This window comes from Pieris napi, chromosome 4, assembly GCF_905475465.1.
Source record: "Pieris napi chromosome 4, ilPieNapi1.2, whole genome shotgun sequence".
NCBI lineage: Eukaryota > Metazoa > Arthropoda > Insecta > Lepidoptera > Pieridae > Pieris > Pieris napi.
The window spans coordinates 2,735,353-2,759,037 of NC_062237.1; the positions used below are offsets into that span (position 1 = coordinate 2,735,353).

The 23,685-nt window shown below is 32.2% G+C and overlaps 3 protein-coding genes across 5 annotated transcripts in view; 1 reads left to right on the top strand and 2 right to left on the bottom strand.

The window, feature by feature from the left end:
- LOC125048719 (protein ELYS) overlaps window positions 1-4,956 on the bottom strand; it is a 36,752-nt gene extending 31,796 nt beyond the window's left edge. For 2 of the 3 annotated variants that reach the window (XM_047647555.1, XM_047647556.1), the window contains exons 1-8: window positions 4,542-4,956; window positions 4,235-4,361; window positions 3,860-4,146; window positions 3,167-3,558; window positions 1,984-2,136; window positions 1,771-1,903; window positions 1,097-1,210; window positions 172-336 (exon numbers count right to left, since the gene is read on the bottom strand). In XM_047647555.1, the coding sequence (XP_047503511.1) occupies window positions 172-336; window positions 1,097-1,210; window positions 1,771-1,903; window positions 1,984-2,136; window positions 3,167-3,558; window positions 3,860-4,146; window positions 4,235-4,361; window positions 4,542-4,638 (1,468 nt within the window). In that variant the 5' untranslated portion in view covers window positions 4,639-4,956. The remainder of the gene's footprint in view (window positions 1-171; window positions 337-1,096; window positions 1,211-1,770; window positions 1,904-1,983; window positions 2,137-3,166; window positions 3,559-3,859; window positions 4,147-4,234; window positions 4,362-4,541) is intronic. The other variant, XM_047647554.1, reaches the window with a different exon arrangement.
- Window positions 4,957-5,899: 943 nt separating this feature from the next.
- LOC125048965 (serine/threonine-protein kinase meng-po) lies at window positions 5,900-19,541 on the bottom strand. The gene is made up of 8 exons (XM_047647947.1): window positions 19,360-19,541; window positions 14,205-14,309; window positions 12,422-12,683; window positions 9,437-9,719; window positions 8,792-8,899; window positions 7,837-8,030; window positions 6,963-7,147; window positions 5,900-6,887 (listed from the first exon to the last, which is right to left on the bottom strand). The coding sequence occupies exons 2-8, from the start codon at window positions 14,271-14,273 to the stop codon at window positions 5,976-5,978; spliced, it is 2,013 nt and encodes a 670-aa protein (XP_047503903.1). The 5' UTR covers window positions 14,274-14,309; window positions 19,360-19,541; the 3' UTR covers window positions 5,900-5,975.
- Window positions 19,542-20,292: 751 nt separating this feature from the next.
- Window positions 20,293-23,685, top strand: part of LOC125048613 (protein N-terminal asparagine amidohydrolase) — a 96,607-nt gene continuing 93,214 nt past the window's right edge. Inside the window, exon 1 of the mRNA XM_047647367.1 lies at window positions 20,293-20,499. The gene's annotated coding sequence lies outside the window, so the exon portion shown is untranslated. The remainder of the gene's footprint in view (window positions 20,500-23,685) is intronic.

Here is a 23,685-nt window from a genome sequence, read left to right on the forward strand (position 1 = left end):
TGCCGTTCGTCAAATTATTTTGATAGTTAACGTAACGTATGTAATGTGAAAATCTTACATTACAATTAATAAATAACACAAATGGATGTTTCATAAATTCAAAAGGTTTTGACTTTGAACAAAAACAAATTTAACAATTAAAAAAAAACTTAAAAGAGAAAATATACTTACTATATAGTAATGAATTGGGATAAAAATGTTCCTCAAGCCTGGTGGCGTGGGAATATGGGGATAGAGAACTGGGATCCAATCTCAAATCTAGGGTGAGGCTTCCTCTTCCAAGCTCTGAACACCAGGCGGTACTCATGAAAGTGTTACTTTGGAGCTGGTATGTAGCTGAAATCATCAAATTTATCTATAGCAGGAGAAATTAAACAAAACAATTATTTTTTTCGTCCGAGATCATTAGAAGATTCTAATCTATATGAATATACAGTGGAATCTCTATAACTCGAATGTCAAGGGAAATGCGAAAAAAAATCTAGTTATCGAGTTAACAAGAACTTCGAGATACAAAATATGATTTAACTGCTGATATTATGACTGACAGAGGCGCGATTTCTAAGTGTATTTTTTGATTTGTAGAATCTAATTTCAATAATAATTCAACTTAAGTTTTGTAGGATAAATTGTTTTATGAATGTATTCATTCATTACACGTACAAGACAAAAACAAAAGATTAGAAGCCCCGAACCAGAACATTCATTTTGGATTTTATTCCTATTATTTGGGGAAATTCCAAGTTAGATGTCATTACATTTTACTAAATACGACTTACGGAGTCTCCTTGTTAAAATTCGAGTTATAGAGTAAAAATATTTATTATCTATACTTCGTAGGGAAATAACATTTTCTAAATAATTCGAGATACCGCGTATTCAGGGGTTCAGCGGAGAGAATGGCAAAGTTTTTCGACTTACCGAGGATTTCAACGAGGGTCAAGTTATAGAGATTCTACTGAATAATTTATATATATACAAATATATAATTACCTTATGACTACCCTATACACCATTTATTTAATTTGATTTTATCATTTTATAATTAATTATTTAAATTACTTAGAGTTCACAGCAATGTAAAGTTTGTACTTACCAGGCATTTGATCTTTATACCACTGGTCTAAATCAAAGAGAAGCATTCCGTAATGAGATGACTTGGTCTGTTCACCCCAACATTCCCAAACCAGCTGACATAGATTTAACATGGCTGAAAAGGAACATCAATACAATTTTAATCATGCTAGTTTAAAGAACAATATCACATTCAATATAACTGCAGTTTTTTATTATTTACGGTTTTGATAACTTTTTATGATATAAATGATATCAATATAACACTTTTTCATTTTAAAATTTAATTATGATTATTTTTTATATGTTGGCATGGAATTTTAGAAATAAGATCTGGATGTTCCTAAGGCTTTACAAATTAATAATCAGTACCACTCCACAACTTTGAGGTCTGATACATGTATTTCAGAATTAAAAACAAACTAAAGTTGTATCAGATTAGTGGGCACATAAGGCACTTGGTAATTTTTTTAATTTTTTAATTAATTATGAAAGACACATAGTTGTGTTTGTTTCATGCCTCAGTACACAATGCCTGGATACTTTCCTCCATTGATAGTGTTTATCAAATGGTAACACTTGATTCAAAGTGAAGAAAAAATTTTGTTTGGTACAGGTTATTTTTTTTGTTTCTTTTTTTTTAATTTTTCCTCAGAATCAAATGAACAAAGCCAATAAATAAATAAATATACTTACTATCTTCCCCTTCTTCTCCCAACATAGTATTAATAGAGAATGTATGCGTGGAAATACACCGACCACCAATTAAGTGCATATTGTCCATAGATCCTAATTCTACTTGAAAGCATACCGTTGCTGAAGAAAACTCCTGGAATATTTAAAATTTAAATACAGTTTTTATCATATTATTAAAAAGATTCAAAAAACTATTATAGAAACATAACTTACCTGATATAAACATTTATTATCAACCAGCATTCGTTTCCCTTGGTAAGTTAAAGAGTACATCACAGCCAGGGGAAATTCATGTTCCTCAAATCTATTTGTCACTGAAAACACCACCCAGAGATAGCAGAAAGCTCTTGGGTCATCGCAAGGTTCCTGTAAATACACATTTAAAAAACTTTAAAATAAACTATTAACTAATATTAACTTATTTTAGGGAACGTTCAAGTATTACGTAACAATTTTTTTTTTTCATTTGTAAAACGTTACGATGCGGGGCGGGGATTGAATTACACGTTATTGTCATTGATATACAAAAAACCCAAGATGCACAGTCTCGAATAAAAGAAACGCTCGAAAGTGTCCCGAAACACTATTTCTGTCCCTTTCTATAACAGTATATGTTACAAGCATATATAATTGCAAAATCAACCTTACGCGAATTGCTTAAAGTTGTTATTACAACGCAATGTATACGTACAAAAAGAAATAAAATTTGACGACCGACCGTGATCGGTAGGACAAGGTATTGAGTGGAGTCGAACATAACTTTTTTATTTACAACTATTTAACATAATTTTAAATTTATCCGACTTTTCGGGTACTTTACAGCGTGCGTGGTCACGGTGACTGAAGACAAAAGGTGTTGGATGTTAAATAGTTGTAAATTTATAATAATACATAACTTTAATCCGGTTAAAAAGTTTTTTCTTTAAATTAAAAAAAAAATGTTAAATTGGCTACCTGCTGACCTACACTTTATATAGCGTAAATATATTTCTCAAAAACTACACACAAAAAAGTTCAAAAGTACATAAATTTATTTATAAAAAAAAACACAAATAAATAACATCGACTCCACTTATTAGACGCGAGACTATTTGAAATGAGCGCAGAATTTAGAATGTTGCGCTCATTTTTTGAGGACGTTTTTTAGACGTTGATTGTGCATCTTGGGTTTTTGTATATCAATGGTTATTGTTAATATTATTTTCGACTTATATAATAGGCGGTCACGAAAGAAAAAATAAGTATTTTTTTAATTTTTTTTATAAAATTTTGATGAATTAACAACAATTTTGCTAAAATGACTGAATAAATCTATGAATTCAATTGTATTTTTGACAATCATGTAGAAATACTAGATATAATGTACTAAAATACTGTAAACTGTAAGTTTTATCACCTGGAATCCGAAATGTGTTACTGGCAAGCACTCCACATTCACCTGAGATGTATATTCAAGAGCTAAATCAAATATATTCCATAACTGAAACGCACCAAAGTTGTACCCAACGGCCAAACTGCCTAATTGTGGAATGTATTGGACGACAGTTACCCGTACATGGTCTTTTTGAGCTTTCATTCGTACAGTACCGTCAGGGTTTCTAAATATGTACTGACTGTCAATAAATGAATCTTCGTTTAAGACTATGGTGAAGTGCTCATTATTATTTATTGGTAGTTCTCCTTGTCTTTCATATTTGTGTAGTGATTTAAGAGATATAAATGACAGAGTAGCTGGATCCGACTCATTTTTTATAAGATCTACATTTCCTTCAGTTATGTCTGTTAGAGCTAAAATAAAAATGGTCATAGTATTGGGAGTTGAATAATGTATAGAACCTTACTTGAAGATATTGTAACTAATGGACATGCCTGGAGAGCTTGTCCACAATTTCTTTGTCACAAAACCTTATAGTAATAATTATTTTAAGTGCAAAATAATAATTTTTCCTACACTGTAACTATAACCCAGGATTTAAAGATTATGTTGTTATACTTTACAACTATAAATTAGGTTTTAATACAATATTTTTCCATTACACAGTAGGACATTTATTTTATTTTACTATATTAAATAAGTAAGGATAAATACCTTGCATCAAACAGCTTCTATTAAGATCTATAACTAAAACCTCTCCCTTCTGAGTCCCAGCCATCAACAACCCATCAAAACAAGTAAGTGGTCCATTAGTCACATCATCACACAAGGCCAGCTCTGTGATAATTACATCAGTTTCTATACAGCGAAGTATTTGGGACCCATTAATATGTAGAATGCATATCAAGCCTCTGTCATCAGTTTCAAGACTAATGACAAGCTGTTGGGAGCCTCTAGTAAGGGGATGAGGTAGTTCAATCACACTGGTTACTGTGATATGGCTAAAAAAAAATTTTTTTTCAAAACAATTGGTATAATAAAGTGTCGTCTAAATAACATTAAGTAAGTATATATTGTAATGCAAATTACCTGGAGCCATTTCCAAAGGTTCTTTCTGCAACTTTCCATCCATTTCTGAGATCAACAACACAGAATTTTGATCCAAGAGCAAGCCAACCATATTTTGTGTCACGTAAAATTCCGCCTAAGGGTGTTTCTAAACAGGGAACACTTGTTAAAGATAAGAATAGTACAAGTATTTTAAGATACCTTTCTTATTTAAATATAAGCCTAACAGGATTGGAATGTTCTAACGAACTTTGATCGTAGCGAATCAAGAGCCATTTCTAAACTCATTAAGCTTGTGAGTTATGAAGAAAATGTAAATTAGATTTACCTGCAAAATCGTCTGTAGGTTGTAAAAAACTAAACACCGCAGGTGATAAACTTGTAGTTTTCAAAATAGAAAATACACTGTCTTGAAGCTTCTGCATTTTATTTTATTATTACATAAGTCTGGGCCACTCGTACTTGAATAAGCACTTTGCACTGTTTAAGGAAATATTTAATTGTTATTATGATTGGAGGTTATACGACATTTTATATACTTGTACTGTTTATTTCAACCTTAGTCAAATAAATTTACACTCTAATCTGCTTTCTTTGGTAATAGTTCAAAACCAAAGAATTTGTCTGATTTTATAACGGTTTCAATTTAACAGGTCGTTGCCGCGATTTCCGCTAAACTACGCTGAAAATTGAAATCTGATTTACTCTTTCGCTTTAGTTGAAAAGTTTAAATTTTTCAGTTTTTAGTGATGTGACTTGTGAGATGTCATACGAAAACAAGTATAATGCCAAGATTTGTCAAGTTGCATGACATTTGCTGATGAAGTGTAGACTTTACTATAAAAAAAATATACTGAAAGTTGTCTATGGTTCACCTTGTCTCAAAATCTTTTACCTTTAACACAATATATTTTCCCGTCTTAGCCGCGATTCTAGCTTTCCTGCAATAGTTTGCATCTAAATATGTACAAGCCGTCGGAAATATCTGCGAACCTCGCTGGAATGCGCTTCCCCGCACCCCGCCCCGTTTTCGCCTATCCAGTACCGTTGCCAACGCAATCGCCGACGCACGTGTATTATTCTTGCTTTCGTAATCGAAAGAATGCAAGAATGCAACCATGTTGATCGCTTAAGAGATAAGTTTTGGCATAATGACAGATTATATGAACATGAAGAACGCGAATTAATAAATTCATTAGGAGGAGAAGACAGTGACAGCGAAACCGAAGACAACATTTTGAGTGATAATATAGAAGATGACGAAAACGACAGCGCTACCATGTCTGGTGTCGAGGCTTTTCTAGAATAGTTTCGCCACTTTCTCTTCCTCTCTACTTTTTCTTTGTATTATTTGTAAATTTGTAAATAATTTGAATTTTAAATAATGTAAATAATAAGTATTTGTAAATTTCAAGTAGGTACGAGTATCAATAAAAATAAGTACACAAATAAAATATTTTTTATTTTTACATCTTCAATTTTTTTGCTATCTCTCCAGTTTGTATGACGTCATTAAGCCAGGTTCGCAGATATTTACGAAGCAATATAGATTAAATTTATATACCAAGTTACATTCCCAATGGAGAAGTATACACAAAAAAGAAAGGAATAAAGTTTTAAGACAAATTGACAATGTTTTTCTTCAAGGGGTTTACCTTTTAATTTTAGTAATAAAAAAAAAACAAATTAACTTTAATGATATATTTAACGATGATACAATATTAAAAATAAAGTTATAGTTTAAAATAACATTGAGCGACAATCACAGCTTTTTTCTATTAACTTTGGTAACCGAAAAATTTACGATGTTTTTGTTACTCTCTTTTTCATGAGGTGTTATTTTAATCTGCCCTTGAACAATATTTAGCATAGATGTATAAGGACTGTCTGTGCTATTAATTATTTGGCTATCTATTTTATAATTATTATTTCCCACATCGCTGCGGCTACTAACAATGTCGTAAACAGATTTTTTCATAGACACGTAGGGTTGTCCATTATTTTCCCCAGGCCTAAAGCCATTGTGAGTAATAATTGAATCATTAGGTATTAAATTAGCTCCTGCCGATTCATTGTCATTTTGAATCTCTTTACAATTAGTCGCACTGTCTAAAGAACTGTTCCTGGTCACTTTTATGCTATTGGATCTTGAAGAATTTTCTAAAGAATGAAGCGTAGAAGAACTGCCTTTCATGTTATCTAATTCTTTGGAGTAAATCTCCTCACTTTTCTGAAATCTTTGCGCGTGAGTAGAAAGGGGTATTTTATTTTGCTGGAGAGATACCGCACTTAGTGAACGGCTTGGGGAGTTTGTAGATATCCTATCGATAGATGGTGCTTGTCTATTTTCTTTTACTCTGTGATTAGCAGCTTCCAAAGATCCGTAAGCGCTATCTTTGGTTGAGCTGTGTGGCGAGTTATCCTCTTTGACACCGTAGCGTCTTGCAACATTTGCGGGTGCTACTGGTTCTATATTTTGAACATCATAAGAGAGAGGATTCTTATCGGAGACTCTTTTAACACCTTCAATAACTTCGCCAGTTCTGGGATTGATATGTTTTTCCGTGTCGTAGCGTAATGTGACTCGGTGGCTTTCATCAATTGGATAAGGTCGCGTGTGTTCTTGTAATTCTATGTCACTATCATCATATACGCTGGGATCACAGGTCTCCTCCTTAAAAACATAATACATTTAAATTACATTTTTTTTAAATACTCTAATAAGAGAAAATTTTCTAGTAGATACTACCTCTTCATCTACTTCTTCTATAACGCTGTTCTGGATCCATTCACGTATTCTTTCCTTTTTTGCATGTCTGTCAATTGTAACTTCGATACCATTGTCTCTGAAGTGTTTCAATAAAATGTTCTTTTCATTTGGGTCACTTCGAAAACTGTACATTGAGGGACAGAGTTCATCAATATCTCCTCCCGCTGAAATAGAGAACAAAATAAATGGTCATAAGAAGAAAGAGAAATTGAATTTCAATAAATTTGAAAAATGCTATTTGGCAAGATTTTCCGAGGTGGCTGGAAGTTCGCGCATGGAATATTAATTGCAAAACTCATAAAAAACGACTTCTGTCTAAGGCACTTATAACTATTACGTCTTTAAAAAAGGGAGATTGATAGTGCATCTTGAGCATAAAAGCCAAGATCAAACGCAAACTCAAAATAACTTAGTTATACAATATACTTAATATTATAGGTAATAAAGTACACTTGTGAACGTCAACAGGAAAGATGTTAAATTGATTCTAAATTAACATTTACTACCTACCAGTTCGCAAGTCAAGGGCGTAGAGCAGGCAAGAAGAACTAGCAAGAAACTATCCGCCACTCTTTTTAATCACCAAGTTTTTAGACATACAAATTGCTTAAACTGGAGCAAACCAATCCCAATCGGGCGGTGAAGGAGGCCTATTGGTCAGAGACCAGTAGGTCGGCCTAGGCACGATAGAGTGGAGGATGACCTGCTGCAGCTGAAAGCCAGCAATTGGCGAGAGGTGGCACTGGACAGGGAGCGCTGGACGATTCTCATTTCGGAGGCCAAGACACTGTTTGGGTTGCAGAACCAGCAGAGAGAGTTACTACCTATTATAAACGATTTCGTAAAACCTTACCGACTCTATCCGTGTAACCCTTAGCCATCCAACGGTAGTCATAATATCTAGTTAATTCAGTGAAATTCACAGCTCGTCTGTCAACTCTGGGCTCAATAAATTTCTTAAACATTTTCTGGGCCCGCGATGAAACCATTTTCCATAATTTCGGTTGTCTTCTTAGCGGGTTCGCGCTATTGTACCAATTGAAGTAGCTGAGAAAGTCATTATATATTAGTAGAAATACTCGCTATTTTATTGTAAGTCAACAAGGTGATTTAGCCCAATCCGGCCCTGGAGGCTCCATTATTATGATCAAATGTAATAAAGCATAGAGAGTGCACTTATGTCTACGTAGAACAAGTGACCTTCTATGAAATAGATGAAATTAAATAGGCGATAATAAATGTTTATATAATATGCAAAATGGAGGTAAATACTAATTGTTAGATAGATCTTTAAATAAATTTGGATAAGCTTTGTTGTCAAAATAGATAGGCTTAAAGGTAGAGTGAATACTCTTACGTAAAATATATACGATTTCAACTGTTTGAGCTTTTTAATTAGATGCTATTTAGAGCCAACATCGTGTTTGGTATTATAAATAAAGTTATCACACTTCCCATAGATGAAATAAATTATAACAATTAATGTAAACACACTATACATCAATCGACAGCGTGTATTACGAAGATGCTTTGTAAATAAACTTTGCCTTCCGTTCTAATTCGCGTAGACTATAAATAGTTGTAATGATACATGTGATGGGCTATAAGTTAGTTTTTTAAAATATCTGACATTATATATTATATTTGATAGTCGTTGGTTTGTAGTTTTTTAATAATGTTTTTTTTTAAATTGATTTCTTTTAAGCTCTGTACTGCTCTGTGAATAAGTTCACCATTATAATTATTTTTTCATTAAGTACCTTGTTTACATATTTTGCTTACTGAAGCATATAAAAAAGTTCTGGTACCTTAAATATCTGGGGTCATCAAATGCTGCTTTTTGCCATGGCAAACATCCCGTCAGACATATAAAAATCACTATTCCAAATTGCCAAATATCATGGCTGATTAAGGCCCTGTAAATAAACAAATAATCAGAGCTATGCTCATTATGGTGCGGGATATTAAAAAGTACTTTTTAGGTACGTAGTGACCAAGTTTGAAGAAAAAGACATTAATGTCGAGTGAATTGAACAACAACGGTCATGAGTTCAACCCCAGCTGTACAACATTGGGGTTTGCTTTCTCTGTGGTCAATTAACATAAGCTTAAGGCAAACGTCGTAAACCAAACCGGTAAATGTAAGAACTCGTATTAAAAAACAAGATATTTTAGGCACAGAATGCTTTAAAAAAAAATACAATCTGAGGTAAAGATAATTAGTGATTTATCCACTTGAGTTTTATTATCACTTGTCTCTGACGAAAGCCGTAATTTTTGTTATGATGTAGGTAATTCGCCTAATCCTTTACAAGATATTTTTTTTTAAATGAAGAAACAAAGGTCCTCTGACATGAATGAAATCAATTAGTGTTAGAAAGGACGTCCGTTTAAAAATACAACTGTTTAAATTTATTATAAAAACAATCAGTTACGGTATATAAATCAATTACTTGTAAGAACTATCCATAGACAAATTCAGAACTTCCGGTGGCGAATACGGCAACCATTCGTTTCTCCTCCTGACAGCGGATTGGACCTTCCTTGTCTCCCCAAAATCGCATAACTTTATACGGGAGAAGTCCGATTTAAAAATGAGAATGTTATCTAATTTAACATCCCTATGGACTAGGTCTCGTTGGTGCAGATGGTCCAAGGCGGATGCCAGTTGCTTTGTCACTCTTTTGGTATGAATTTCGCCAATGCCTGTATCCAGCATATTCGATGTTAGATCACCTGAAACAGAATATCAAACTATTCTACAATTTATGTAACCATAAACAAATATCCTCGTTTAAAACGGTTTGCTGTAAGTTGTTTATGCCAAAATGAAGTAGTTACGGCTCATTTATCGAATTCATAATTTAATTAATATAGGTATATCACTTTAGGTTAGTGAAACATTTATGTACATAGTATAACGAAAAGACTATGTACATAATATACAGCACTTAAACAGGGGTTAAGAGTAGACGCGTAATTTAAAACATAATTTTATTATTATACTACTAAAACCAATCAGGATGGAGTCTCCAAATTAAATACGTTTTATACATACGATAGTCACACTAAGTCTCTACTTTGATTTATAAGCTGTAAGCTGTGTTGCAAAAAAACAGTTTTTTTAAATGTTATACAACAAACTTTAAATAGTTTAACAACTTTTTCTTTTTCGGTTAGGGCATTAATTAAAATTAATTCAACGTATGTTGAATTTTTCCATATCGCCAAACTTAAATATATGTAAATATATTATAGGCCATATTGAAAATAAAACAAATGAATAAATAACCTAACCCGACTACACCGGCGGGGAATGTATGACTTCTATAAATAGGAGTCTTTCTAATATTTCATAATCAAACATAGAGTAAACATTATACACATTATTAATTCAGCGATTTATCACACCTCATCTGTCAACCCTAGTGTTTTTAAACACGGTTTAAATTCAAACTATTTTAAGCATTGTTACCTAACATACTTTAAACTTTGTAAGTACTTCTGTATTACTTAGTTAAATGTATGTATTTAATAATTTTTATTGATTTTTCCTTTCGTAAATGATTGAACCTTTTTGTATATAATATGTATGGCTATATCTTTAGTAGGTATAATTATTTTTTGTTATTATAATTTATGTTAGTTGTAGGATTACAAAATAAATAAATTTATTATTCGTAACTAGGCTAACACTGTTTTGTAAGCTGAAACTAACAATCGTGATTTCAATCAGATCTACGATTAAATTTAATGCTCATTTAAATTGATTTTGGCTGCCGTCCAACTCGAGTCGTAACAATGAATGTGTGGATTTAAAAGATCGTAATTTGAATCACTGTCTGCGACTTCTGGTACTCATTATTATTAATTTTGTTGTTATTATGGATTTTCCCAGTGGAAAGCTTTAAAGCAAGGTCTGGGTATAATAAGTAGCTATTTTTGGGACACAATTCACGCTTAAACCGTTTCTAGAGTCGTTGCAATTGAATTCATGATACATCTAATAGGCCCAGAGATTCTATTCGTTCTTTTAAATGTATAAATTTTAATTAACCAGTGTCAAGACGGCTGTCAACCTAAGAATCGGAGTCACGACGTAGCGCGAAGTGCGAACTATATAATATAAACTATAATACCTATAGGATTCCCTTTGTACGATGTGAGACCAGTGATGCCAGCTCCTATATAATGTTCCCCCTAGGACCAATTTCAAATAACCCTAAATATCGATAAAAACCCCTAAAATTTTTGTTGTACCGCTGTTTAAGAGATAATTACAAATATGCATCAAATCTACTATATAAAAATAAATCGGGTTTTCCTTCCTGACGCTATAACTACAGAACGCACGAACTGATTTCCACGGTTTTGCATTCGTTGGAAAAGTCTCGGGCTCCGTGAGGTTTATAGCAAAGAAAATTCAGGAAAAATTTCGACAGAAAAGCGGGATCACCAAACGAAACGTTACAAAAAACGAAGCCATCTGGTGGCGAAACAGAGTTCGCCGAGTTTGCTAGTATATTATATTTAAGTTTTTGATATTTCAGTTATATCCACGCTTGGAGTTTATATTTGGTTTAGTTCGTTGGTGGGATTCTAGGCTTAATATAAATTGTACAGAATTGTGCGTTTATAATTACCGTATCTAAAGTACCCACTAAAAAAAATGAGCAAATAAATAAAATAAAACCCCCTTAAAGCCCAGACCACCTTGATTCCCCTTAAATTTGGGGGGAAAACCCCCAAAATAGCATCACTCAAACTTAGCACGTTTCGTCTCTGAGGGTGAGATCTATAGTGCGCACTTGGACTTTGCTCAGACTTTACTTACGAAAAACACTAAGGTTAAACTATTATTTCGTATATTTATAGACATTTTAACGGTGAGATTAAGCTAAGCTCAAGCTTAGATAGAAATTGATGTTTCATTTCATGCAATACCTTCTTTATTATCCTTTAAAAAAGTAAAGAATGGTTATAGTTAAGTCTGAGCAAAGTCTAAGTGCGCTCTATAGATCTCACCCTGAATCTTACCCTAAGCCGTACATATGGTACAAACATCTATAAATTTGCTAATACCGCGTTGCCCTATAATTCGAATGATTGAGTAAATAATATAAACAGAGTGCAGATTTTAATATTATCGCCGACGTTCCAAACCTATTTTCCATGGATTGAAATTATGTTATACATATTGAGGTGTATAAAACAGGAAGACAGGCACAGAAATTTGTCGCTTTATTTTGAATTTTTCTAATTTCGTGCTTTAGTAAGTAATTACGCGTCTGTCTTAATTGAATTAACTAAACTCTTACTTATATCTTATTCACAACAGCCGTTAATTTTTGTCTGCTTTGCTGCTTGTATATTATATTATTTTCACATTTTTTCAACCCAGATTTGGTACCATGATGGCCCCACATTTAAATTCTTACCTAGTGGTGCGTATTCTTGACAGAATACGTAAAATCCAGCAGTCTCAAATGCCACATCGAATGATGTAACTATATTTCTATGTGCACTTAAGTGTAGACTATAATGGAATTCTCTATAAAAATCACGTATCGAAACATACGGCTTTGGTAATGCCTTTAGAACAATTTCTGTGTCCGATGCTCTGTGTTCTACTAATAGTATTTTCCCGAACCATCCTTCACCGACTATTTGTAATATATCAAACTCTTCAACCAAACACACCTGAAAATAAATTTGTGAGTGTTATATTTTATAAACAAATCGGTTACTTTATTAATATAAAGAGGTAAAGTTTGTGATCTATGGATTCTAAGGCCTTAGTCAAGATGCCTTAACAGTAGTGTATATGTAGAAAGTAGAAAAGTAAATTTGAAAATGACGTGTCGCAAAACAAAATGGAGGCGATTTTTATAGTTCTTTTACCTATGGAAAGCCACATTTCACAAAGTTAAAAGTGTCTTATTAATTACTAACCCGAAAAATTAAAATACTTTTTCGTGGTATTCAGTTTTGCAAATTACGTCGGAGACAAAACGGTCGAACGAAAACGTTTCTTACGAACGCTGCCTAAACGATGAGAGATATATGATTCTAAACAAAATTTTTAGAGCTTGATAATGCCTACTCAAAAGTCATGTTAAATTTTCATATTATATAGAAACCTCCGTCTATCTGGGAGACAGTTCACGATATACTAACAACTGCGGTTTTCTTTAATATTAATATAAGATTAAGGATTGAGGAGATATATTAAAATTTTAACCTCGATCCATACCGGATACAATAATTACTATGTCAACGAAATGGAAACCGGGGTATACGTAAAGTGACCATTTATTCTTTGACTCAAAACGGGACATTTGTTTAATTTAGGTCAAATAATAAGCCAATTAAAAAATTTTTTTTTTAAGTTATTTATTTAGAAAAATTTAGTTGGCATAAAAGTTACCAACACAAAACAAAAAAAAAAACAAAGTTAGTTCCCAGTATATATTATTTCTCTATGGTTACCAATCACAAAATATAGGTACCCAAAATGTTTAGTTATATTTATGAGAAGAACAAATTTGTTTTAATATAGCTCTTGGGAAGTTTTTTTTATATCCTGCTGCTTAAATTTTCGCGCGCTTTCTGAAAACGGGACAATTTTGTGTCCCACAGTTCATTTCGGGGACACCGGGACTCGTAATTGGAAAAAGGGACAGTTCCGTTCAAAACGGGACGTCAGCTTTGCGGACGGAAAAGGAGGGAGCTTGTAGTTTATTGTTTATCAGAATGCAAAAATCGTAAAATGACTGCTTCACGACTGATTTGAGCGCGACCACCGCGCCGCTGCTAAAACCGCTGTGAGAGTTCGAAAAGTGAGTTACAGAATCGCAAGGCTGGTCACGTTAGGTATACGTCGTGTGTCAGGAAGAAAATGCAAACTAATAAACACGACAAAAAATGAGTTGATGAATGAATAACAACGTTCGTTATTTTTTGTTATTTTTCTTGAGTTATTTCTGTTCTCGCTTATTTAATGAACAATTTTTAATGAGATCAATGGTGTCATGATTATAAGGAAGTCAGAACCATCATTGTTGACATCCATCAATAAATAAATTAATGTTTTTATTCGTTTCGCCTTTTTACCTTTATATAACTTGTATCACCTAACTGTCAAACATTATTCTTAGCCTAGCCGAGGTTGATACCGTGGAGGATTGATTGCAACTTTTAAATCCTTTTTTGAATACTTACTTTTTCTAACTCAAATTCTCTTATTTTGTGTATTGAGCCCGTTAAGGCTCTCCTGGATCCGTCATTCATCTTTTATTATAGTTTTCTCCCTTAACCATCATTTTACTGAAACAAAAGAAATCATATAAAAAATGTTCGTCCTTATTTCCTTAACGTAGTTTTAGTGTATTACAGGCTTGGCTTTTGCCTTATGTAAATAAAGATAAGCGGCACTTAACATATACCTTCAGTAGTCGTAAAAACCTACTAGATTTTTTATACTTTGTATTTTTGCAATAGAGCAATGCGTATAACAAATACGTAGGTAATTATAATTTGAAAATATTAGTTATAATTGAGGAAATGTTTTAAGTGACGGGAAGACTGACTTTATTTAGCAGTACTATCAATTTAGTTTTTTCTTTAAAATATCGTTTGTTTAATGTTTAATTTCAGTTTATTTTTTTAAACTATTAATGTAGATACTTATGTTTTCTGTTTCGTATATTTTATTTATCAATGTAATCTGTCTTGCCTTTGTATATTGTTTAAATGTTTTCTTTTATAATATCGAAGTAAGTCTGTAAGTTTGCTGATAAATAAAATATTAATTAATTCTAGGTCTGTATTTCCTAAACATAGGATGTAAAGTCGTCCCCATTTCACGGTGTGTTGTTGATTGAATGGTCTTGGATATGAGCCAGATTTGGTGTCTACTACTTCGTTACTGACGTCATATGTGACGTCACTAAATAAAAATTACACGGAATATGAAATAGTGCGACAATTTATTACCCGAGAACAACATCGTTCAAAAAATAAAAATGAGATCGGTTTATATGTTTTTAATAAATATATAAGTGTTATGTGCAGTTGGACTATACTAGTCTATAAAATATAATTTTTTGAGGACCTTCTTTATGAAGGAAGCCGGTTGGGAGGCGTGCCGGTCTAAGGCGCTTGCGCATTTAGAAGACTGCATAAGGTTATTCTTTAAAGTATATAGGTAGATGAGCGGAATAATAATAATGATGATGATGATAGAAATGTAAATCATAGTAATATTGAGTTACCGTATAGTGGACACAAAAACAATTCATTCAATCATCATGTTAAGGTCGATTTACATCAAACAAGCGAATGCTCATTCTATCCCCACTACATCAAATTCTTCTAGTGTAAACAGGCGTAGAGCATTCTTTCGTTGTTCTTAGTGCGTTCGCAAAGATTCTATAGAATATTCTAAGAATGCTCGTTCGCTTGATGTAAACGGCGCAAGAGCGCGCGAACAGTTGCTTAGAGCGTTCTAGCGTGTTCGGACGTGCTCGCGCCACTGAGCGGTCTTTTCAAAGCGTTCTTGTGTTCTAGCGATTGTTTACGTATCTTATCGATTAAATTATTATTATTATTTTTATTATTATTATTATTTTTATTATTATTATTATTTTTTTATATTGATTATTATTATTTTATTATTTTAATTATTCGATTTGTATTATTCATTTATTGCAGCACATACTTCAGATATAGCATTACATATTGTCGATTTAGGCTATGTTCAGATGGCAAAAACTTGACGCGCGTTTTCAAATCGCGCGACTAGACATTGTGGTATTTTCTTACAACTGTTCACATGAGCGCGCATCAACGCGCGTTAACGCGCGTCAACGCGGCGCTCAGAGAAAAAGTCTCTAGACGCAGGTGATCGCGCGTTGACGCGCGCTTTGATATTAATGTAATGTCCGTTTGCTGTTCAGATGAGCGCGCGCTTTCATCGCGATCGCATGTAATTTTGTTAATTTTTGTAATTATATTTTGTTCTCGCATTTAAAATGAGTGAAATTGAAGATATTGACATCGACTTACTAATCGATGAAGTAGAAAAAAGGCCAGCAAGTTGGAATATAGCAAATTTGTATAAAAAATATTATATAATTTGTATTTTTTTTTTTCAAAATTGTATGAACCCAATGTGTACGTTTTCTTTTTCTATATTTTTCTTTATAATATAACCACAAAATAATAGCCTCTTCCACGTCCATTTTCTACGTTCTACCGAACTAGACTGACGAGTACTCTCGCAACGCGCGTTAGCGCTCATCATCTGAACGCTCTTCAAATTTGATCGCGAACATAGCCTTAGACATTTTAGTAAAATACATCAGGCTTCCATAGGAATCTCCAGTTGCCAAAAATCGCAAAGTCACTGCTAGTTTGTCATATGCAGGAATCGAGTCTCTAAAATTCGTACTTGATTTTCGAATTTTTTCGATGGTCAAAGATAGTAAATGATCAAAATCCTCCGGCGCCATTCTACAAAAGTTTTGGAATTGTCCACTTTCTTCTTGTTTTCGCATATCCGTCATTGTTTCACCTACATTATCCAGTGTCCTTCGATGCATTAAATTTGTAACCCACCAACGTCTCTTCCTTATTTTATTTTTGAGTTTTCGCGACAAAATAATAAATGCAGCACTTGCAATAATGATATCGCTGTCAGAGTCAGACATAACGAAGCACTACCAATACTAACCACAGAATTGACACGAATGAGCAAAGAACATTCGATCTAGCTTTTGTTTACACTAAAAGATTACGAAAGAATGCTCTTGTTCTAGCTCTATGTTCGTTTGATGTAAATCGACCTTTACACTGTCATATCAATTTGTAATATAAATAAAAATATTGAAATTGATAGTCACACATTGACATTTCTCTAGCAACAAGATCTATAATCTATATAAATAGGTAAACGATTACCAGCTAATGATGTATATGGAATTTCTATGTAGTTATCGCAATGACGCAATTTTTGGATCGGTACGAAAACTCGAAGAAATTCGCATCGCAATCGCTATACGTATTGGAAGTCACTGAGTACAGCCTAGAAGAAAAAGTTTCGAAGTTCTAAAAAGTCTGGTGCTTCTTGTTGACAATGCTCATCTTAATTCTAGTATTAACTTCTCAGTCGTATTCTTTTGAAGGTCGAGTCACAGTAAGGTACCTAATACCCTGCTAGTGATATCTCTCCAGTGTTCGGTCTATAGCTTCCCTTTGTGCAGTTTTTATGGGGAGACCCCAGAGAATCTTGAATAAGTCACACGGGGTTGGGGATCTGCGTCGCGGCATTTTGCCTGCCACCTTGCCGACGACAACCAGCTAGTTCACGTTATCAGTTTCGGGACGAGTGATATGACTAAAGTAAGTCAACTCAAGAAAATGCTAGGTGTCTTGGACTCATCAATTTCTCTCAAAGAGTATAAATTAGCGCACATTTTATATAATTATTCCTTCAATTCATAGCTACTTGTTGTTTGGATCTAAAATTAGCATGGATTAATGTTCCATTGAATGTTCAATCAAAGTACCGATACAATTTTAGCAGGCTAAATGCAGTTGATTGACGTCGGCGTGCATTAAAACCAATATACTATACAAACGTGGTACTAACTACTCGTAGTTCGGTTCAAAGATAGAAAATCTCTCTAGATCTCAAAGAATTACATTTACTTAGTGAGAAAATTTAAATTTGGTAGGTAGGTTAGTTGTGTACATTGTGTAATCAAATTATATGAATATAAGCTGTATAAAATAAAAATAATAATTGCTCTGAAAATATTAAAATAAAAACTTCGTGTAAAATAGAGTAAAAAATACATACAGCAATAATATTAGTTAGTTACATACATTTATTTATAATATTGTATTTTAATAAATTATGTAATAAATTATGTATTTCTATGTGTATCTATGTGAAGTATGGTAGTGGTATCAACCCTATTATATTATAGAGTCTTTTAAGAAAAGGGCCTACCAATTCTAAAAGAACGGCAACGCACTTGCGAGCCTTCTAGCAATGTGAGTCTCCATGGGCGCCGGTAGGTATCACTTAACTTCTGATGAGCCTCCTGCCCGTTTGTCTCCTACTAAATTAACATTTTCATTTAAACATTAATCATATGATGGCAGATGTGTTTGGTTTGATATTACACAATGTTTTATTAAGTGGTTACTCTATGGTTAATGTATGGGCTAGAAGCTTATTATTAAAATCAAAGAAATTATGAATATATTTTTTTAACTTACGGGGGGGACTAGAATAGGTACATGTACTTTAATGAAAAATTATTATTTAAGATAAATTAACTAATATTCGGTGCTTTCTTCGCTAATGTATATTGTATAAGCATCGCAGTACACCGAAGAAGTGCTGCTGACATTAAGGATACTCTCCCATAAGACCAAGCGTATATTTATTATTTTTGTGTACTGTATCTTAAAATGTGCCAATCAAGATGTACATAAACTAAGATAACGTTTAAATCAGTTGAAATAACTTTTAATTACACACTATTCTTAACCTACATAGTAATAATAATAATTAAAAACGTATAAATTGAAATAGAAATTTTTATTTTCTTTTTCGAACTAGCATCGGAATCGAATCCCGGCGGGAGTCTTCCCCGAGAGATACGACCTCCAACAATTCAACAACAAGTTAGAGTGTTCTCCACCTCAAAGGCCGGCAACGCACCCACTAAAATGGGTGTCCATGGGCTGCGATGACTGCCCTTTTTGGGCGTACCGTAGGCTCGTTTGCCCCCTATTATTGTATAGGTATAAAAAAAACTAAAATTAATTTTAAAAGTGTGGTCTGTGCATTTCCTCGCTGTATTGCTAGACTTATTCGTTTAGCGCACAAAAAGAACAAGTAAGACACACAAGTGCTTATATTAAAAAGATAAGTCTTAAGACGCATTTAGCTAGTATGCTAAATTAAAATAGTTTATACATTGTTTATACATCGTTTAATTTCCTTTATTTATTCCCTGATTTACTTTATTTAATTTCCTGTAATATATAGTACACCGGCCTACAAAAAAAAATCGACCTACGTTGACGCAAAAAATATTCTACGTCGTTTTAGTTTCATATCGATATTTTAACGTTGATCCCAAAAATGCAATTAAATAAAAATAATCGCACAATATATAAAAAATAAATATAAACGAATAAATTAATATGTATCTGTAATATTCATTGCTAAAACAAATTTAAAAATGTATCAAAGTGTAATATGATTTAACAGTCTATATGCAAGACACATACATATAAACTTTACTCAATAACATTGTACCTCTGTGTTATTAAATCTAAAAAGATATTATTTGTTTACCTTTCTTATTAAATAAAATAGTATTTTATTGTCACAATAACACTAATTATTCGTAACACATAATCACATTTTCACTATAGCTTATATTTGGCGATATTTCTAGGTCAAAGCAGAAGATCGAGCCGCGATCGTCTCACAACTGGCTGCGCGTGCGCTTCTATGCCCGGCCAGTTATTTTGGTGCTAGTGTTCATACAAAAATGATTTTACAACCAAAATGTTACGAACAACGACCTCTTATTTATTTCAACTTCCTTTATGAGACACTTTTTAATAGGTATAGAGTACGAGTTATGCGGTCACATAATAAATACAGTAGACACTGCCGACGAAAGGGCAAGCCTTTTTGTTTTAAAATAAAACAATAACATAACGATTTGATATTAATATACATTCAGAATAATAAGTATCTAACTAATAATCCCAATAAGTAATCATAATAAGGTAATAAATTTTTAATAGCTAAAATCTATGAAACTAAATTATTAATGTTAAATTGTTAAAAATCGATAGTTAGATTAAAGCTAGTTGACGTAAACAATTAAAAGATTTATGTTAACCAAACTAAGTCATCTTAAATGTATAATTATTATACAAATAAGTACCAATATTATTTATAGATGTCTTAGATCATTCTAGAATTTAGCATAATAAATGATAATTCAATCTAATCTACCATTTCTTATGCTAAAAATACGCATTCAATCTATCAAAGCTACAGATACAATATTTAGTACAATGTTAAGAAAATTGGTATAGAAGTTTACGGGTAAAAGTGTGGCAAACAAACTTGCTAGATCATACTCTGTACTCAATATTTTGAGTCTGTTGGCCTATCTACGATTAACTTAACATTAATATGATTGATAGTTGACACAGTAATTGTCATCTGTCAACATCAGGCGCCAACTGTGAATTGTGAACAATGTGAAACTGACAGTCAAAATTTCAAGTGTTTTGGTGATAAATAAATATAACGATTATCATTATTATGTTCTGAAACATAAAAGTGTAAATTGCTTTTACATTTTAGTTATTTGGTTAAAATTCCCTTAATTTCGTTACAAACATTATCCGTGTATAGGTTTTTCTTTCCATTGACTTTTTCTATATTTCTTACTCCGTGTGAATAACAATTCCGGTAAGTAATTAGAGGTTACTTATACTTATTTATACTATAAGTTTGCGTAATAGGATAGGATCAGTATCGTATTTTAGACTTTATCGCTTATGTCGAGCCCATAATGTATTATTTCCTAGGATGTTTATTTTGTTTTTTATAAATCAAAATATTATTGCGTTGGTGTTTCATAAACCACTCAGTTTTTTAAGGAAGCAAAAGAGATTTCATACTTCGATTACGTCTTTATTTTTCAAAACTATTACCAAAGTAAAGTAATATACATTAAATTATTAATGAACAATAGGTTAATATATAGACCTCTGTAACAGAGAGTTTATTACTACCTAATATGTATTGTATGTGTGATGCTGAATCTTCAATAACTAAATATTACATAAAAATCTCATATAGGTTTATTTATCTAAACTTTTTGAAGTGAGAAATATTTGTGTGTTAAGTAAGATATAACTATTACTAATCATAGATGAACTTACTGTGAGTTTATTAAGCTGTTACTATGTTACCTAAACCAATACTTTATTTTCCAATCTGATAAGTGACATATGTACTTCCTCCTCTTCTAGAAATATTTTATAATAGTTTTCTCGGTAACAATAAGGATAAACATAAGGTAAACTACCTTGTTCCGTGAAGATATATTTATGACTTTTATAACTAAGTGTGCTTACTATGTCTTAAAAACATAAAATACTTGTATATTATTTAAAGAAACTAATGATAAGTGTGTTAAATATATTATCAAAATATATTAATATAAAAAAGTCTAATATCTAGCATTTGCTTATACTGATTAAATTTAATAGTTTTAATTATAAATTATTAAAAAAGAAAAAGTTTAGTTGCTTCTTGTATGCCATCTCTATATTTATATAATATAATATTTACCACGAACCTATATTTCAAAGCATGATTCTAACATTGTTGAATTCCATTAGCACACAATAATGAGTGTAATCATCTCAAACTGTCAGTATGATATGCTAATTTAAGCTCTATGGCTCTATAATGTGTTCACAATTGGCATGTTGTGATTTTAAAGTGCTTTTGTACAATGGAAATGAATGTGAATTGCATATGGTATCTTACAACACTTATGCATTTAAAGAAATATTTTGGAATAACTCTCACATTTGTCAAACTCTTTGATACTGATAACTATTCCTTATAGACAAATTAACATTATTTAATGTGTAATTTATTTATAAGATTATCATAATATTATTTCGAATTATACATGAATTTTTTGTAGTAGGTTTTATTTAGACATGTATATGGGACAATCATTTTTTTATTATTAAAGCCGTCTGCATTTATGCCTTTAAAAATAATTTAAACTTTAAATTAACCCTACTTTTTACTAACATCCTATTCAAAATCTTCAACAATATTTTGTAGATTATCTCAATTAATCCAAAGTAAAATTTCAGTTTGACAGCTGTGATTTATCAAATTGCATACTAAAAAAACGGTCTGTCAGCTTTTATTAATTTAACTTTGACGGACGTTACAATGCAAACTAGCATTCATTAAATCAATTTAATTGTTCAATAATTATTTTGCGGAGTTTAAACTGCTAGACTTGGTTCCGTTATATACTAGAGTTCGGGAATTAATTAACGAGAGTGATTTCAATCATGAAGCTCTATTCCAATTAGCTCGGGTTTGATAAAGAGCGTTAATTATAGACGTGTGCTGGGCGTAAGTTTAGGCTTTGTTTTACTTTAAATAGATAAAAATATGATATGGTTGGTAGGGCTTTAGGAGACGTAGTTTCGTGTACAAAAAGAGGATTTTTAAAGGCCATAGGGCTAGGCCAATCCTTGCAAATCTAGCTTATCCTATAGCCTCAACATATTGTGATTTATTTATAGTTATAAATAATTAAGATAATATAATAGTAGAAAAAAACGTTGGGCTTGTAATTCTCCGCCTCCTAAATTATTGTAGTGCAGCCTTCTAAATACGTAAATTAAAAAAAGAGCTCTGGTATGACTAAATTGTCCATAAGGCCATTTTGTATATGTTAACGTAAAATTGTAAACACCGTTAGATTGTAATCTATCTAGCGAGATTATAAACTGTCGAAAGATTGTGAACCTCAGCGTACTGCTTACAATTTAACGTTCGGTATTATTCGGTAGATTGTACTACACTAACTTAGTTATCATTCGAACTTCTTTGGTCAATTACAGATTAATTTTACTTCCCAACAATTTCATATAACTACCGAATAATAATACGTTAATTTGTAAGCAGTTCGTTGAGGTTCACAATCTTTCGACAGTTTACAATCTCGCGAGATAGATTACAATCTAACGGTTTTTACAATTTTACGGTGACATATAGATTTTTTGCTTCTGCCTATTCATAGTTTACCCCTTAAAAGATAATACGAACGTAAATAATGAATTATATTTGTAAAGGTAAAGGAACTTGCTATTTCATTGAAATAACCATCACACATTCTTTATCGTGACGAAGTCTGGCCCCAAAGGCGTCGATATCCCATTTTATATGGGAAGTAGCGAACAATCCATCGTGTCCCCTATTATGTCCGTTAGCTAGATGCACGCCCGCGGCCCTCGTTCGGTACTAGACGACGATTTAATTAAAGTATTGTGCGCTGGCCGCCATTAACGTGCAGTTTGTTAAGGCAACGATCACTATAACTTTAAGCTTATTTTTGCCTACTTCATAATTTATTTTTTCTTGTTAACTTCAAATAGTTGGTTTTTAATTATTCTTTAGCTTACGTAACTTTTTAAATTCAGTGATAGTTTCCAAAAGAGAATTTACATCTATTATTCTTGGTGATGCTTAGTTATTATCTTCAGTCAGGGATAAGATCACAAAAAGAGAAAGCGTAGTGCAAAAGATTTTATGGCTTAAAAAGGGGAGAAAAAAATTAGAAAGTTCGGCTACTCGCTTTGCCGCTGAGGCTACAGCATTTCCTTATCTGATGTTATGAAGATAATGTTTACATAAATATTGATGGTTTCTTACTTCTAGATATTAGGTAAAAAGTTAGAAGGCTGACAACTAGATGGCGCTACTAATAATCAATTATTATGACTTTTAATTAGCCCTAACCTTCAAAAGACACGTGTATAAATTTCACAAGTGTCGTACTATTAGTTTGTGAGATATATTTTGAGAGAAGGAACTTTAGTTTGTTTAAGAATG